This window comes from Buteo buteo, chromosome 26 (genome assembly GCF_964188355.1).
Source record: "Buteo buteo chromosome 26, bButBut1.hap1.1, whole genome shotgun sequence".
In the NCBI taxonomy this organism is placed as follows: domain Eukaryota; kingdom Metazoa; phylum Chordata; class Aves; order Accipitriformes; family Accipitridae; genus Buteo; species Buteo buteo.
The window spans coordinates 2,373,427-2,391,601 of NC_134196.1; the positions used below are offsets into that span (position 1 = coordinate 2,373,427).

Sequence of the window (18,175 nt, forward strand, 5' to 3'; positions counted from 1 at the left end):
GTTTTGGGGGGCATGGTGTTAAAAATGGATTGGGAACAATGTGGACACACAGGAACCTGATCTGCTTGAGAGCCACAAAGCTGAAGTATTGATATATTATTAGTAAAATTTTAGTGGAGTCATTCTGAAGCGTTTAACATACATTACCATACATTATATTGCAAACCCTGCCTGTTTAGTGATCTCATGGAGACAATTTATAGAAGCTGAGCAGTTCTGTTGTGTGATTAAACATGAATTTCTGAAGCTTTTGTTTTGTTTCAACAGAACAATGAAAATGAAACAGCACTGCATTGTGCAGCTCAGTATGGTCATTCAGAAGTAGTTGCTGTTCTGTTAGAAGAGCTAACAGACCCTACAATAAGGAACAACAAACTAGAAACACCTCTGGATCTGGCAGCACTTTATGGACGTCTGCGTGTTGTAAAAATGATCATCAAAGCATATCCAAACCTGATGAACTGTAATACAAGAAAACACACTCCTTTGCATCTTGCTGCACGTAATGGCCACAAAGCGGTTGTCCAGGTGCTTCTGGAGGCTGGAATGGATGTCAGCTGCCAAGTTAGTGTGTAATTTCTTCCTTCCCTTCTTCCTTTCCTCCTTTCCTCCTTTCCTCCTTTCTTTCCTTACTTTCCTTTATCACAAGAATATGATTAAAATGAAATAACTTGTTACATTTTTTCTTTTAAAATACACTTGCATTTACTTTGTTAGAAGTGCTGCAAGGTGATACATAATACAGATTTATTTTTTATGACCCAAATGATGTGTTCAAAGGGATAACTCAAGAAAGATAGGTGTCTTCAAAGCTGAGTGTATATTTTAATGTTGCCTTGAGACATGTAGGTACACAAATCATATCAACTGTTCATGTAGGTGTATATATGTATTTTTTTTACAACATTGGCTTTAATGATACTAAGATGACTTGCTAAAGCTATGGCCCTTAATGGTCATAGCAATCTGAAACAATGCTTCACTGAGAACTCATTTTGCCAGGGTTATCCCATTCTAAACCCAAGGTTACTAAGTAATAATAATTTTGATTTTCTGTTTTTCTAAATACTTGTTGTATAAATCTAAAAGAAAATTCTATAGCAATACACTCTTGCAGCTACTGACTCCAACCTGTTAGCTGTTTAGTGCATCTAGTTCTATGCACAGTACTTTATAATGGTGTAAAAGGGGTAACTAAACAAAAGAGACGTAGATGGGAACAGATACAAGGTGCAGCAGCAGTAAATTTTATGTCCAATTCTTTGTAGTGGAAAGTGTCTGAGCCTTTTAACTACAGAGGCCCTGATTCTGTTATGTGTGAAGTCTCGCCTCAATCTTATGATTTCTCTTGATTTGATTGACAGCACTGTATTTGAGTGTAAAGTGTATTTTGTCTTCAGATTTAAAGTAGCCTTCTTGCTGTCTGGGTGTATATAATATGCTTTGAATTAAGGTTGTTTCAGCTTTATATCTATTTTCAGATAAACCCACCAAACAAACATAATTACATCTGTTTTAGAGTCACATCCAGGCATTCTTTACCAATAGGTGACTTAATAAATCTTGTGAACTTTGCCTAAATTTTGACTGAGTTTTATAACCATTTTAAGCTTTAGGTGCATTTTATCAAACACCTTTGTACAGATAATTCCCTTTTATTTAGGATTCCATGCACTTTTGTTATTTCTGGATTCTTCCATCAAGGTAATGTTTTTCAACTTTTGAGGAAAAGAATGTGAAGTGGGAAAGAAATGATAGATTTAAAAATAACAACAAAGCAAAACAGAAAATATTAATATAATTTAAGATTAAAAATGGATATTCTCAAATGCCTTCAAAATGAAAATATGGTAAAACTGTTTTGCTACTTTCATTAGCACTAGTATCTTTTGAGTTAGCATTGTTACTTGCTTCAAACTATTTCAAACTGAAACACTTTTTTTTCTGCAGTTTGCCTACTTGTATATTTGCCTACCGTTATGGTTCCAATTTAATTTGGTTTTGGTTTTCTTTACTAGAAAGAGATACACTTGCAAAGGTTAATACAAGCAGCTTTTTTGTTTCAGGTCTCTTTTACTATTACTACATCTTCAGTGATTTAGAAAAGTTTAATGCTAAAGCAACATATAACAGAACCCTTGAATAGATGTTTCTGAATGTATAATTTCTCTTAAATCTCTAGCAAATGAATGAGGAAAAAGTCAGAAAGAAACTGATGCCTGAATTGATGCTTAAGAAATAGAATAATTGAAGAAAAATAGCCTCTGTCATGGCAACTTACAAACCGAGGGTTACATGAGGGTTGAATATTACACAATACTTCTATGAAATGTGTTCTTCCTCTTATATAATCTAGATAATTATAGCACTACTGTGAATTCTCCTAAGCCATTTCTATCTATAGTTATACCAAAAGTTTTTTGCTGGTCTTTAAAAAATATAGTGGCTGCAAATTTTGTACAATCTTTTTTTAAGAAATGAGAGATTCTTTTAGAAATGTTGTTCCGTTTGCCATCTACACTAAAATTTTAGGATTTTTTTCTTTTTTTTAAATTCTAATTTGTTTTAAGTAGTTTATATTATTTTTCTGAGTTATTCTTAGGCACATGGTTTATTTTATTTTATTTTATTTTATTTTATTTTATTTTATTTTTTGCACTGGGCAATCTTGTTTCTTCTATGTTTGTCCTACTTGCCGTAAGGAAATATCATTTATTTATTTTCTCACCGGTATACATATTCTCCATCAATATGTTCCATTTCATTCAGCATCTTAGCATATTGACAAGTTGGCTCTGCACATGTTGTTAACTTATTACTTCTATAACCTCTGAAAAAGTCTTTGTTGATGATTACTGGCAGCTTATTAAACTGAGCAGAGCATACAATATAAGCCTGTTACTTAAAACTGAACTCAGCTCTTTTAATATTAATTAAATTGTTCTGCATCACTGATTGGGAAAGAACAATATACAAAGTATGGTAAATAAAATTGTACATATTCATACACGTTAAATAAATTCAGTTTATCAGCAGTAAAGACCTCTCAGAATGTTGAGAGACAATTATAGAAGTAGCCTATCTGCTATCACTCTGTAATTGTAAGTATTTGTTTGTTTAAATGGGAAGTTTACTTTAGCCATGTTATCTTTCTATTCTGTACTCCCTGAGCACTTTTAATCATAGCAAATATTTGGACTAATAATAGACAGCATTTAATTTTTGACTGAATTAATCACACATTTTATTCATTTCCCAGGTCTATCCAATATCCTTCAATCTGAAATTATTTAGAAGTGGGCAATACAAATCTGCTTCATCTCTTTATGCTTTGAAGGTTTCATTTAAATTGAAACATATGAAAAATACACAGGTTTTGGGTGAGTGATAGATTTTGGGCCCTCAGTAAATAAGATACTGCACAGTTCAGTGTGTTTCATGTAATCAGTAACTTTATAATTGTAAATACCTTAAAAACTTGGCCCCTTCTGCTTATCCAACTTCCATCTATCCTTATTTGCCTTCCCTGTCTGTTCCAGTAATGATGGCAATTTCCATTGCTTATCACTGTAGTTCTTCTGCAAAGAGCTATGCCCCTTCCTTTTTGCTGTCACTATGTATGGAGGATATTCCGTGAATCAATTTGCAAAGCTACCATTCCGTCCTTCAGATTATGTCTGAAATCCATATCAAAACTATAGTCAACTGCCTATGAATAAGGACTAGCCAAGTGACTTAATTACAAGCTCTTGCATATTTACATGGTTAAAAAAGTCTCTAATTAATGAAACCCTTGATGCTTTTATGTGAGCCTGCAAATTGTACACCAAGTTGATTTGTGCATCCTGGTGTTCCTACTGACAATGTCCTTCTATCCTTGCTTGCTTTGTGTGTCCAGCTGTGACATTGTACCTGCATTTAGCTGTAAGCTACTTGGGGCAGGGGCTCGTTTATTATATACTTAGCACAATTTGTGCTATAGTTCTGTATATTTCATATACAGAAAACTTATGCCAGGGAACCAGTATATAATCCGTTGATGCAAACTCAAGCAGACTTTAGATCACTATGTTCATGAAAAAGTACCAGCATTTTTTGCATTAAATATCACTGTGGAAGAATTTCCAAATATAATGGTAGTCTTCACTTTGCCAGGAAAACATCATCCAAGGCAATGAAAGCTTCAGGAAGTAAAGCAGTGAATATTGTCTATAAATTTTAAGTTTGCTTGCTGTACTATAGACAACAAAGGTATATTAGTGCATAGGTACACTGTTATAAGTGAAAAAGATCTACCTAAAAACTCTAGCACATCTTAAATAATATATAGAAATTATTTGCAACTACATTTTTTAATCCTTCCAATTTGTGTAACATGCTCTATTGCACCAGAAAAAAAAAAACAAAACCACCCCACAACATTATTTCTGTCTTCAAGTAGTAGGCCACATGTACATCTACAAAGAGATACGTATCTACCCAGCCAGTCCTCCAAGTTTTTCCTGGCCCTGCTGATCCAGAGGCTCAGTATTTTCCCTCTGTTAAAATAGAGTTTGGTAACTGAACTCTCTGGTAACAAGGACATTTCTGCCTTCTGGACAGTTTTTGGGTCGAGGGATCTGATTCACTTGTTAGTTATTCACTATTACCGTGAAATCCTGCCTAGGGCTTTTAAGATTTACATCAGCATTCATCTTCGTGACATCTCATGCAGGATTACACATCTGCGTTTTACAAGTGTGCTTTCAATCTCCATATTCCCAGACTGATTTTAGTTCAGTTTCATGGTAATATTTCCCCTCTTGCTCAGAAAATCACCTATATAGTGGGCAGATCATTCCACAGATCATATGGTGTGCCTTTCAAATTCCTCTTTTGAACAGACTATTTGTAATATATATCTCATTTCTGGGATATGGCATTCATTAGCATTGTCTGATAGCTTGGAGTTGTAAAGCAAAGACTGCCCCAGAATTCAGGGCAGTGCAGAGTGCCTGTAAAGCATTTCAGGATCATGTTCAGATATGACAGGAAATATCGTGGTAGAATAGACAAAGCAGCAAGAAAGTATAAAATGAAAAAACTGGCATTTGGCTTTGGATTCCTCTCCCAACACTATGAATTACCTATGTAGGTGGCTTAAGTTAGTCTACTCCCTTTATACATAGCTGAGCTTTTGGTTCATTGTTACAGAAGTATCTTCTGACTCTCAAGTTGCCCCCAAATAGATTTGTTTGCCTCAGACATCTACAGGAAATGTCCTCTTCTCATGTTAGTTTTCATTCCATTTCTTATGAGATATATGCTTTCATCAAGGAAAATATTACTTGCCTTTCCTCCAGTGGGGAATTTTGATCAATAGAAAGGACGTCTGCCAGTTCTGACAATTACCATATCAGGATCTTTTTCACCCATTAACTGAGGAGGCTGAAGATAGATCCTCTTCTTTGTCCTCAAAGCTGTTGATTCAGCATGCTGGAACATTAATCTTTCTCAGTCTCAGATCATGCCACAGCAATGGATTCTAGATAGCTGTTGTCACTAAAGTATGTCCATTCCTTATTAATATTAGTACAGAATGATCTCCACAGTTTTAGTCAAGGTGCAGCTGCTTCCCATCTCTGCAGTTTATCCTCATTAGGACTAAATTTTAGTGCTCAGGTCTCCTCTAACATTTGAACCTCTGTGGATTTCTTTGTTGGTGTATACATCACTCATTATTGTCCCTGGCAGAATCACAGAAGGTGCTGAGGTTGGAAGGGAACTCTGGACGTCATCTGGTCCAACCCCCCTGTTCAAGCGGGGTCACCTAGAACAGATTACCCAGGACCGTGTCTGGACAGCCTTTGAATTTCTCCAAGGATTGAGACTCTACAACCTTCCTGGGCAACCTGCACCAGGGCTCAGTCACCTACACAGCAAAAAATGTTTCCTTATGTTCAAACAGAACCTCCTGTGTTTCAGGTTTTCCCCATTACCTCTTCTGTCACTGGACACCACTGAGCCTCACTCAGTCTTCTTTACACCCTCCTTTCAGCTATTTGTACACATTGATGAGATCCCCCATGAGCCTTCTCTTGTCTAGGCTAAACAGTCTCAGCCTTTCCTCAGGAGAGATGCTCCACTCTCTTAATCATCTTAGGGACTCTCTCCAGTAGCTCTGGATCTCTCTTGTACTGGGGAGCCCAGAACTGGGCAGTGTACTGCAGGTCTGGCCTCACCAGTGGTGAACCAAAGGGAAAGTCACCTCCCTCGACCTGCTGGCAACACTCCTCCTCGTGCAGCCCAGGACATCGTTAGCTTTTCTGCTGCAAGGACACGTTGCTGGCGTATGTTCAGATATGACAGTATATGTTCAACTGTAATGACTATGTTCAAGTATGAGAGAGACATTCCTCTTTTCTCAAAACAGTGAGTGATCATCTGTGATTGAGTCCCTGTTTTGGTGTTCTTCTCTAGCAGGTTACTTTGCCAGACTTCTCCCCATTGTGGCTTTTGAATTTCACCACCTGTCTTTCCAAAGTCAAATATTTTGGGAGTCAAAGCTGGACTTCACAGGGAACTCTATGATAATAGTACCAGGTTGACTCAATAGTCTTGAGGTTTATTCCTGTCAGTAAGTGACCAATCCAAAGGAAATGCCATATCCACTCAAATACCAAAGAGGACAATAGGCTGCATCAAAGCCTTTTTCAAGATTGCTGATGTCAAGCCTTTTTCAGTAATCAGAACTATAGCTATCAGTGACTTTTCTGAGAACTGTTTTCATTCCCAGAAATTTCTGAGCTGCACCTTAAGCTCTGCACGTACCTTTGCGGTTGCACTACGTCCTTGCAGAGTTGTCCAGTGTTAAAGTCAATTGCAGTTACTGGAAAACTCTTGTAGATATTGTTTGAGTAAAGGATTCTGAAACTATCTCTAAGTAAATCTGAATATGTAGTCTTCTTGTTCAGAATAAGTCTATGAATGTTCATCTGGATTGCTTCTGAAAATAGAAAGATTAGAAATTGTTTTGAGATATGTTTTTCATATGTATATTCTCTTACTGACTTCCTTCTCCTCTCCGTTATACTGTTAGTATACCTGATGTGCTGGATGTAAATGACATTGGGCATGCTCTACTTTATACATCCATGTACTAAGTGTGAAGAAAGATGAAAAGTGAGTGTTCCTGTTATGGGCATAACAAAGAGTTTTTAGGCTCAACTGGTAGGACGTATATACACTCACTGTGTTCTCACATCCCATCTCAGGATCTCTGATTACTTCTAAATATTCTGTCATTGCATCGCTGTAACACTGGTGCATTCTGATATGAGTAGTAAATAATGAATCACTATTTTATTTCAAAGTTAATTGTTTTGTGTTTCTTTAAAGTCTTTCCACCATAGCAAGCATGACAATGGTGCATTTGGATAAAATATAGAAAAAAAAATTCAAGCAGTAAAACCTTTAACATGTGCCCACAAATAAAACCCACTCAAAATCTTATTTACTATCAAAAATGGAGATGAGCCAGAGATTCAGTGAGATCCAGTAGTGCTTTAGCTAGTGCTAATGCTATTGTATGGAAAGGCATTCTGTTCAGATTTTTCAGTAACAGTCAGCAGTATAAAATACTAAGAAAAGTAGCTTGTTAAGAGAGGTAGTTTGGTTTTCAGTACTGTAAATTTTGTTTAAGCAAAAGGCCATTCACAAAGAATTTTGTGTCACAGAAATCTGCAAAATCAGGTTCACAGACATGTAAGGTAGAATTTAAACGATCTAAACATAGGCATCTAATGCTGTTGGAGGTGCCTTAGGGTATCCAAGACATCTGTATGGGGCAGATATGATGCAGATCAAATGTGACCATCAACTGGAACATCAGCTGGAGGCCAGGTGGGATATCCTAGGGCATCTCTCACCATGCAACTGAATCGACCTTCTAGGGTGTGATAGAGTTTCAGATTAAAACACCAAAGTGTAGATGTCCACAAGTAAACTTGCTGACTCCGCTGAAAAGCTATGTTCCACTGACGGTATTGGCTAGATTTTCACTGCCTATAATAGAGTTTAGAAATTTTACACAAATGCAGGCTTGTTAATTGGGAGTTGTATTACACCCCTACTATATTTTCTTACATAGTTATTAATTTTCATCGTAGAACTGACAGCATTTTTGTTGTTATCTTGAATAATTAAAAAAAAAATTATGGTAGTATTTGTTCTTGCTCATTCAATGTTTTTTATGTGTAGATAAGACAGAGGGGAAAAAATAAATACTTTTCTAAATGTATTCTTTTCAAAAGGATTTATTGGTATTTTAATTTGCATTTTAAATGGCACAATATTTTTTTTTTCTAGACGGAAAAAGGGAGTGCACTACATGAAGCGGCCCTATTTGGAAAAGTGGAGGTAGTACGCATTTTACTTGAAACAGGTAAATCTGATTTACAGGAAACACTGAACAAATATACTTAATATTCCTAATCTGGTGTATGCCTCCTCAAGTTTTGATTATACAAATTACTGTTATCTTTCTCAGCCTTTGCAAATCAAATCACGTATACCTCTCCTTTAAAATAGTGTTCTTTTAGAATAAGAAATTACTATACACAGAGAACAAAAGGGGTGTTTTCACTAAGACTCAGAAATTCCATATATGACTCAGTGTATGCCACTGTATTCTGAAAATAAATGTATTCGGAGGACAAAATGGCTATATAAAATTTTGCTATTCACTCTGAAAGACAGCCAAGAATATTCTTTGATCTAGAGGCCAGAAGACTCATGTTCACATTTATTTCCTTCACTTAGCTATTCCTAACAAACATACCACCCTGCTTGCTCCTTCATTTCCTGGATAAACTTCGAGTGCCTGTGAAGAAAGGGGAAGGCACTGTGTCTCCAAGAATTGCATTTGCCCTGAAAGGACAAGAGAACAGGGATATAGATAGAGTCCCTACAAACCTGTCTACTACATAAAAGTTTCAGAATTGTTGCAGGTAAATTACTCATCTAAACAACTGTCTTCTCACATAAATGAGAAGACCAATGAAAATGAAAATACTAGAAATTATTTCTCTGAGATACGTGAACTTCCATTACACTGAGGGATTTCATTGATCTTTATTATCAGTGCTTGTGGGGTTATATATTGCAAAAGAAAGTATGTCTTACTCACAGCTCCTCGTCTGAATCTCAGCTAGTGCATACCTGACCTAACATCTGTTTTCAGGAAAAAAGGTCTGTCCAAGATGCTTTCCTGTTTGGATGAATAAGAAGGAGGAAGAAAGGGATCTTCACCTGCCCTGAAAAAGACAGGGCCTTTTTATATTAATTCACCTGACAGAGGAAGGACTGGAGAACATCACACAAAGATAGGAAGCCCTTAGACCACAGATGAAGAATACCTCTTACAGACAGTACACATTACAGCCTCTGCCAGCATACAATTGTACGACAGTGGAGCAGAATCTTCACTGTGAAATCCTTCAACCCAAATGCTCTGCACTGCTGCAACACTCCCCACCTTCTGCCTTTTTTATCTAACAATCCCCTTTTCCCTAGTTCTGCTTTAAAAAAGACTCAGAAGATGTTATAAGTAGCTACCGCAAAGGGAAGATGTAAGTTGGTGTGTCTGGCCTCTGAAAATCAGCTGCCACTGCTTCCAGAATGTCCTTATAAATCCTGCTTCCTCTGAGTTCCTCTATTCAGTGTCCCGAGAAGAATCTCATTCTGTTTATTAGGACCTTTCATGCCTTTACTTTTTATGAAAGTACATCTAAACTAAAACCAACTTCAGTCTTCTAGCATAAGGCAAACATTTCCAGTATAGCCCCTACAAGACAAAGGTGGAGAGTCATGTACAACAGGTTCTCTGAGACCTATCCAGGATAAGCCTCAAATGTATTTATGGTTATGTTCACGGTTCAAGCCAAACAGTTACTTTGTCAACAGTCTGAGCAGTCTGTGAGGAAATGCTCTGGCTGTTCACAGAGCCCTTATGCTACATATGGGTATTTCGGTCTACTCAGAGCATGAATTTCAAACATGTTGACATGAAGCACAAAACTTCTAAGGTTAATAACTTTTTCAGTATTGCTCCCAGAACACATACTGGTACTGTGGACTAGAAAATCCCCAATGAATCAGAGCAGTTTGGGGAGAATTAGAATCCAGGAATGTACGAGAAACATTCAGAGAATTTCTTGATTTTATAAAATATTATTTTCAGGATGCCTGTTTCTTAGGAACAGTCTGTTAAAATAATCCCAAGTTTGGTTTAAGAAGCTTACTTTATATCCCCATGAGTTACAGAAACATAAAACCAATCCATGTCAGCATGTGAATTTTAGGCTACTCAAGCTTTAAACAGAAATGGATGCTGTACTTCAGCTAGAACACAGCTGTTAATCTGCTACAGCTGTAAAACCGCTTGCATTCAATTTGCTAGATAATTGAGTCTGATATACCACATTTATAATCCGAAGTACTTGGGGTTAAAAATTCCACCACAGATCATTTTCTTTTTCAGGAATTGATACCAACATAAAGGACAGTTTGGGTAGAACCGTTTTAGATATTCTTAAAGAGCATCCATCTCAGCAGTCACTCCAAATTGCGGCTCTACTTCAGGGTAAGTCGTATTCAGTTATACATTTGTTAGAGACAAATCAGAATAGCATGGAGGAATATTAAGATACATAGTAATTTCTACTCTTTAAATATTTCAATATATAAAAGAGTAGTCTTTCAAATTAAAAAGACAAAATTCTTGTTTGCTAGATACACAAAAATAAGTGGTTGAATATCTGAGTTTCAGACTAAACCCTTTCTTCTTTTCGGACAATAGCCATTAGCATGGTGTGTCACTTATAGTTACTCTTTGTACATTCTTCATTATGAAATAACATATTGTAATATTTCACTGCAGTTCCATTAAATTGTGATGGTAAACTACAGTTGAAATGCTTGATTTGTTCATAAATAACAACTATGACTGAAAGATGATGACAGATTTTTCAAACATTTCATTGCATTTTTCTCATTTTCCTTAAATTTAAAAAAAAATTAAACCAGGCAGTAATTCTTGTCATTATAGCAGAAATAATATAATTTTGTTGTACATATGTTTGTTCTCATTCCTCATCTTACTTTCATGGTGTAAGACTGATGGAACTCCATTGTTTACTTCAATTTTTTACTCTAGAAGATGGTAGTAAAGTGATGAAAAATTAGCTAGTATGTAACTCAGTGTTAAATATCATTCCTTCTCTTCTATGGAATTTGTTCCCTGCATTTTCAGATTAATTTTTCATTAACTGTGTTTGACAGAGGAGTTCCCTGCGGGTACCATTGCTGCATCTCCACCTGTGTTGATTATTCCCATCTTTAAATAAGGCATTTTAATCAGTTTGGTGTTGGTTCTACATATGAATTAGCTCATGCTTCAGTCTCCCGCATAACTCTATGTCATAAGAACATTTCCTAGAGAAAATGAGGTCATGTGGCCACATTGTGTCCTTTAGGTTTTCTTTCTGAATAACTTCCAAACTTGTTAGCCAGCTTCAGTAAAGTTTTCCAGTGAGATGATGGACTGAAGATACAAAGCTCCTGTAAGTATAAGAAAAATTTTGCAGGCTGGAGGAGAGGTGTTCTCTTAAGTAGCAGATTCGTGTTACAGCTGAACTGAATTAACAGCTTGCCTTGAGGTCTCCCTCTCTCCCTCCTTCCTATTTTCTTTTTCCCTTTCTCCCATTCCCCCCCTTCTTCCTCCCCTACTTCCAGCTACACAGTTCTCTTCCATATTCCCTGCTTACAGGAGACTGCAAAGTGATCTGATTCAGTTTGCGAACCAGTAATATATAAAATATGTAATTTATTGTATTACTTATATTTAATAGTATGTAACAATAATAAAAATAAGATTATAATTATATAAATATACATTTGCTTGTTTTAATGAACTTGCCTCCTATGTGATTCAGGTCCCAGAGTTAGCTCTATCCCAGGTAACTGGCAGAAATGTGCATCAAAAAGTGGGGAGGAAGATATGGGTGAGGGGAGTCGGACTTCCCCCTATCAGCAGAAGGGAGTTCCTAATTTGACTCAGACTGTATAGTGAAACCTCGACCTTTATGTCCTCACTGAGCTGCAGCGTGAACATACCACTATGCAGAGGAAAAGAGGATTAATATCATACTTAAACTTCTTCAGTGGCAGGAAAAGGGTCAGTCAGAGCTTCCACTTTGTTAGACACCCAAATCAATCATCCTTCAGATATTAATCTAAGATTCATTGTAATGTCCATTCACCAACTAAACTAATTTTCATTTTAGTATCTCTGTATTGTTTAATTTTTCTCCTTGGTGTGATAACCTTGCAGTCTGAACCCCATTGATGAACAAATTTTCTTCAAAGTACCCTTGCTCTATGAAAAATAGAGCACCCAAGCCCCTCTCAAGGGTTTGTCATGTTGATGGATCAGTACTTGCCCTTAGTTTTTACCACAAAAAGGAAATATATCAATTTCAAGGCTTTTTGGTGCTTCAACATGCAATCTTTTTCACATGTGTGCCTTGAAAATATAAAGATGACTGCTTAGTAGTTTCAGCTCATATTAGTATGATGAAACTGTGCTTGTAATGAGCAGCTGTTTAATTTTGCTCTGTCTGCCTTATAGTTAGAAGTGATGGGCAAGGACAAAAAATGTTTACAGAAATGTCATTCTGAGTCTTAAGAAAACCTGAGAAGTCCCTTCAGAGCTCCCTTGCGAAACCCACTGAGATTCTTCTTCATCAGCAGAGGGTTCACTGAAGTTTTAACCATCAAAGATAAAGTTTGAATTGTGAGCTGAAGTTGAAAAATAAAATCAGGAGTGACAGGATTCAGTACTAGCACTGCTGATGATACAGTAGACCTACTCTCTTCTAAAAAGCCAGCTGAGTATACTCTTCACTGAAATGTGAGCATTTATCCTGTTGTAGCTGAAAAATCAGTGAAGCACTGGGATTTTGGGAAACCTGAATGTACTGTAATTGAGTTTGACTTCAGTGGGTAATGAATTCCATGCAAAGAAAGGGCAATTGCTGGGAGAGAGTCAGTGGCTTCCAAATACATTCCTGGTAAAGCTGCTATCTTCAAATGGTTGTCTAGAGGAGCTTACATGTCTCCTTCATGTAGACTTACAGGAAAAAGAAAGTACATTAATGGTGTCAGACAATTACCAACCACATTTTCTAAGTTTCTTCCTAATTTTTTTCTTTATGCAGACACAATGGCATTGAATTGATTCTTTCACCTTGTTGCCAGGGTAGAGTAAGATTTTATTACCTAGCATTCTCATTAATTTTTACCATTTCCCCCTTGCATTGTTATGAGTGTTTTTGCGCAGTTTATAGTACTAACATAGCATAATATTTGTCCCTGCCAGAAGTCATTAGCTTTCGAAATAGAAAACAAAGACTGAAGGATATATTTAAATAGACTGGCAGAACTAGACAAGGAAATAACGTGACCGGTATTACTGGTGGGCTTGATAGGTAGTGTTCTGTCCTATATGCAGAGGGGTAATGGAGTTGTAAGAAAAGTTTTGAAAGAAAATTACTTGGATTTGAGGATATTTATGAGAAACTTCTTTGAAGGAGAAGAAAGTAATTTCTGTCTTTAGAAGCAGTTCATGGAGGCAGTAATACTAAATGTGTTCAGCTGATACCAAAACCTACAGGATGAGTAGCCTTCTGTGAATGAGGCCTCCAGATTTTAAGAATTGTGGATAGAAGTTTCTGTTGGTTTTCTCCCTGTTTTTAAGAATATTTACAAAACTACTTTTACAGATTATAGGTTAAGAAGAAACAAAACTTTTTGCAGTGAGGATTTAGAAGTAATCCTAGTGTTTTTGTGATTTTTACATCTTTTCTCCCTATCCTGAGAAAATAGTAATTGAAGTTTCTGCAAAAATATTATTTTTGTGTGTTTGCAAAGTCTGCCATCTTTTTGGAGATTTTGGCACGTTATCTGATAGAAGTAAAATAAATAACAAGATCACTTTAAAGAGCAACCTGAAAAAGGCTGAGTAAGCTATACACCCCTGAATATTTTTAATGCCTGTTAATTAGAGATGGAATTATTAGAAAAGACAGTTCTAGTTTTAATTCTTTTTCTTTCATATATGTCCCATCATTTTCTGTGTATTGCTCAGGTCTGAGTTGCATTGTTCTCAATTAAAAATACTTATTACAGTTTAGATTCTCATTGTGGTAATGGAGAAATAGCTGTTTAGGCATTATATACTCAAAAAGCGGAAAATGAGAATACTGTGCCAAGTAAGGCCAGTCTACGGGGTGCATTTCATGGATGTAGTGAAACAACGGCATTCAGTGCTGAAGCAGTTAACAGTATTGGCACTTAGGGCTTTATAATTAGGCATTGAAGATAAAAGGGATGTTGCCAAGGCTAGTAGGCCTAAAATTAAACCGACCAGCTGTGTTTTAGTTTTAGCACATGTGAACGTGACGCAGGTGCATGCTATACCATCTTTCAACTCTTTCTCCACAGCCCACTATGCTCTCTGTTAGAATCTTGCTCTTTTACTATTTCTGGAAGCAGAATTCTTGTTATTATGAAAAAAAAGGAGTTAGTAGATAAACAGATGAAAAATGACACGAGCCCCAGGAAGGCACAATAAGCTCTGCTGCATAGACAGTATGGAGGGAGATGTAGTGGAAAGCTGTTTCCTCTCTCTTCTGCTGAAGCTGCTTAACAACCTAACATTGTTTGTACATGTTACCGAATTATTCATAAATGGAAAATGCATAAGCAGCTGCAGAACCAGGACTCCTTTCTCCTCCCCTCTACTTAAATAGCTTTGGTGTTATTAGCACTGGCTTGCTTGCTTGTATTCTCATTCTCTCTCCCTCTCTTTCTTTGGACAAGTAGATATTCCATTCCCTTGAGTGCAGGAGGCCAGCCCCACTGGAAAGACGGAATCGGTTTCCAGTCAAGGATTTAATTACAGCTGTGCGGGATGAAAAGAATTGGGATCTCAATCCCCCTTTGTTGTTTTGTTTTTGTTGTTTGTTTTTTTTTCTAGGGACTTCTCAGCTCTTTTTATAGGCTGTAGTGCAAAAGCTGTAGAGTATTAACTATGTTTATGAATTAATTTAACTGCTGTTGTTTTGGGGACTGAAAGTTTAGCTGCGCCCTTACCTATCTCAGGTTCATAGCAGTACTCGAGTGCTGGTTTCCATTTATCTTCCCTAAACACGTGCACAAAAGTCTTCTTATGTGCCTATAACTTAAACATTTACTGATTTCAGGTTTCTCTGGGATTGAGTTAAACCTGAGTCATCCAGATTTGTCCTCCAAAATTTAGGATACTGAAGTCAGCCCAGCCTCCATCTCAGCTCGTTTGTCACCTTAGCACACCTGATGGTAGCAGCTGCCAGTCGTTTTTGGTAACTGCTGCTGCTATAAAGAGGAATTGGGTTACCAAGTCTCAGGTGGGCTATTTGTCAGGGGAGCAAATGAGCTGGTTTGGGTGGAGCTTTTTTGGGAGCTCTTAGGCTGGGGTAGGACTCAGTAGCTGTAAGCTGCAGGATCCTCAGCCAGGGTCTGGGAGGGCAGAGGGTGCTCTGGATGTGGGTGCCCTTTGGGAAGATACGGAGGGAAGGAAAAGAAGAAGGATGCCCCTGCAGGGACATTGGCAGTGGAGGGGAGTGGTTTCTAAACCAGTTTTATTCCTCCCATCTAGTTACTTGGAGAGCCTTCTGGTTGAAAAGGTGAGTGTTCAGATTTATTCTAACCAAATTTGGCTTTTTTAGAGTTTAAAAAGCCTTTTTGGTCTCTTTAGGGGAAGTCACTCTAGGGAGGAACTCTATGAGAATCCACCTCATGGTATGGCCAAAGTAGGCCTCAAAAACAAAGGCAAAGGAGCTGGTATTTCATTTAAAAAAAAAAGTTGTTTGGGCTTGTCTTTTTTTCCATTAAAAGGAAAAGTAAAAAGTTCTCTGAGGCTAATGTAGCCATTACTCTAAAAGCCAAGGCTTATAAATAAAGCAAAAATCTTGACCCTCTCACTTTGCTGAGGAATTAGGAGCTAGAGGAGCTGAAGTTAAAGCAAGCTGTGCTCTGCAGCCTGAGCTTTTACTGTTCCTGGAAGTTCAACAGCAGCTCCAGCTGAGCTGGGCTGTGTTCTCTTCATGGCTGACCTTCCCAGCTCTGGCCGTTCTGCTGGGAGGCAGCCGTGCTGCCCCACTTATGTGCAAATGCTTTCCCTTCTGCTCAGCTTTGGCCTAACTGGTGTCACAGAAGCTGCAAAAGCTGCAGTTCCAACTGCTCAAACTCTCCAGTGCTTGTTACCTTCTGGGGTTCGTGTTCCTCACTGCTCTTATTTCTGCTGTTGTGTGACCACTTTCATGCTATCACTTGTTGTGTGTTGTTTAGATTGAGTGGGGCTATGGTAAAATCAGGTAACTGTAGGAAAGAATGCTATTAAGCTGGCAAAGTTTTTGAGATTCCCAGTATTAATCCTTTACTGAACTGTAATGTGCTATTTGAGTCAAAGTAAAACACTCCATTCTTCCCGAAGCAGTACGGTGAGGCAACATCTCCGAAGCATGTATTAACCTATGCTTCCTTCACCCCCTCCATGCTAGTCATGCTGGCTGGCTGTGAAACATGGACCAGGGTGACAGTAAGCTGGTGAAGGAAGTGTTATGAATCTGGTTGTGTCCCAAATAGCCTTTATTCTCCCCAATTGTGAGAATGATAGGCTTTTCTCTAAACTCTGTGGGACCACAGCTGGGGAAACTGTGCTGGTCATTAAGTGGTATAATTGACTATGCTTGGCTTTGTTCTGAATTATCTTTCTTTTTTTGAGGAAATGGATAGAATCCAGAGCAGTCTCTCAAGTACACTGTAGGCAGAGCAGGTGATGGTGTCAGTGACATCTTTTTCAATAAGTTTGGGCAGGCTTTGAAGGTGAATTTCTAGCTGGCTGCAGGTGGATAGAATTTGGTTGTTGATGAAAGCATCCAGGGCTTGTGTGTACTTTGCCTTTGGCTCCAGACACAGATCACCTGTTTTGCATCTGTTTCTTTGATAATATTGTGTGTTAGTATGCATTTATCTAGTCTATAAGCCTCTCACAACTGAGCCCATGTCTTTGTCTTGTACGTATATGATAGAATTTTCAATAGTATAAAACCAAGTTAAGGGTAGAAGTCCCACAGAAGTCTAAGTTTTAAGGGTTGCATCCTGCTGGCTCTTTCTGAACCTCTACACCATACCTTGTGCTGAGCCTTTTGTAGAGGTTTTCTGGAAGGAACTCTGCAGTTTTTAAGTATTTGAGACTTAGGTTGAACTTGGGATTTCCTCCTCAGAACTAGCCTTTAGCAGGTAAGTGCATTGGTCTGAAAGTGGGGCCTGGCAAAGAATAAAAATGGAGTGTTATTTTAAAACCACAGTCTTACATGATACTGGACAGCAAAGTCAGTCCTTCGCAATCCCCCCTGCATTTCCTTTCCTAATAATATCTGTATTGATCTAATAATTTTAACACTCCAACCTGGTAGAATTTCATTTTAGGTTTGCTTTTGGATGGTTGCACAATTATCAAGCAAATATTTTCAGGCATGAATTGCTTTTTTCCTTTTATTTTTCTTTGGGTCTAGCTTCCTTTTTGTTTCTCCTCCATCTTGCACATTAACTTGACAAATAATATAGCTGACAGAGCTGGAAAACATACCAGAGAATTTTGTCACGCTGCTGGTTTTCTCATGGCCTCTTACAGCTCTTCTTTGCTTTCAGTGCTACACGCACAAAATAGAAATGCCCACTTTCATATGAAGAAATGTATGACAGGTTATCCAGGGGACCATTGCCAACTATCAAACTTAATATATGACACTTTCAAATCATACATTCTTTAAAAAAAACCCCAACAACCTGCAAAGCATTCTGAAACTGCATGCTGTTCTCTGCCATTTCCATTTTAATTTTCTCAGATGTCTATTTTATCACAGATTGTATTTGGGGTTTGGGATTTGTCATTTAATCAGGAATAACAGCAAGCTAACCAAGTGCATTGTAGACTGTAGAAATTAAATCAGAGAGATTTCAGTTCCCAGAAACTCTTCAGTCTTTCAGTTTGATATTGATGAGAGCAGTTATTTTAGTTTGCTTTTATGTG

At 37.5% G+C, this 18,175-nt stretch overlaps 1 protein-coding gene across 2 annotated transcripts in view; it reads left to right on the forward strand.

Moving 5' to 3' along the window:
* Positions 1-18,175, forward strand: part of ANKS1B (ankyrin repeat and sterile alpha motif domain containing 1B) — a 422,725-nt gene that overhangs the window by 59,725 nt on the left and 344,825 nt on the right. For both annotated transcript variants that reach the window (XM_075058028.1, XM_075058030.1), the window contains exons 4-6: positions 268-564; positions 8,347-8,422; positions 10,520-10,621. In XM_075058028.1, coding sequence (XP_074914129.1) covers positions 268-564; positions 8,347-8,422; positions 10,520-10,621 — 475 coding nt within the window. The remainder of the gene's footprint in view (positions 1-267; positions 565-8,346; positions 8,423-10,519; positions 10,622-18,175) is intronic.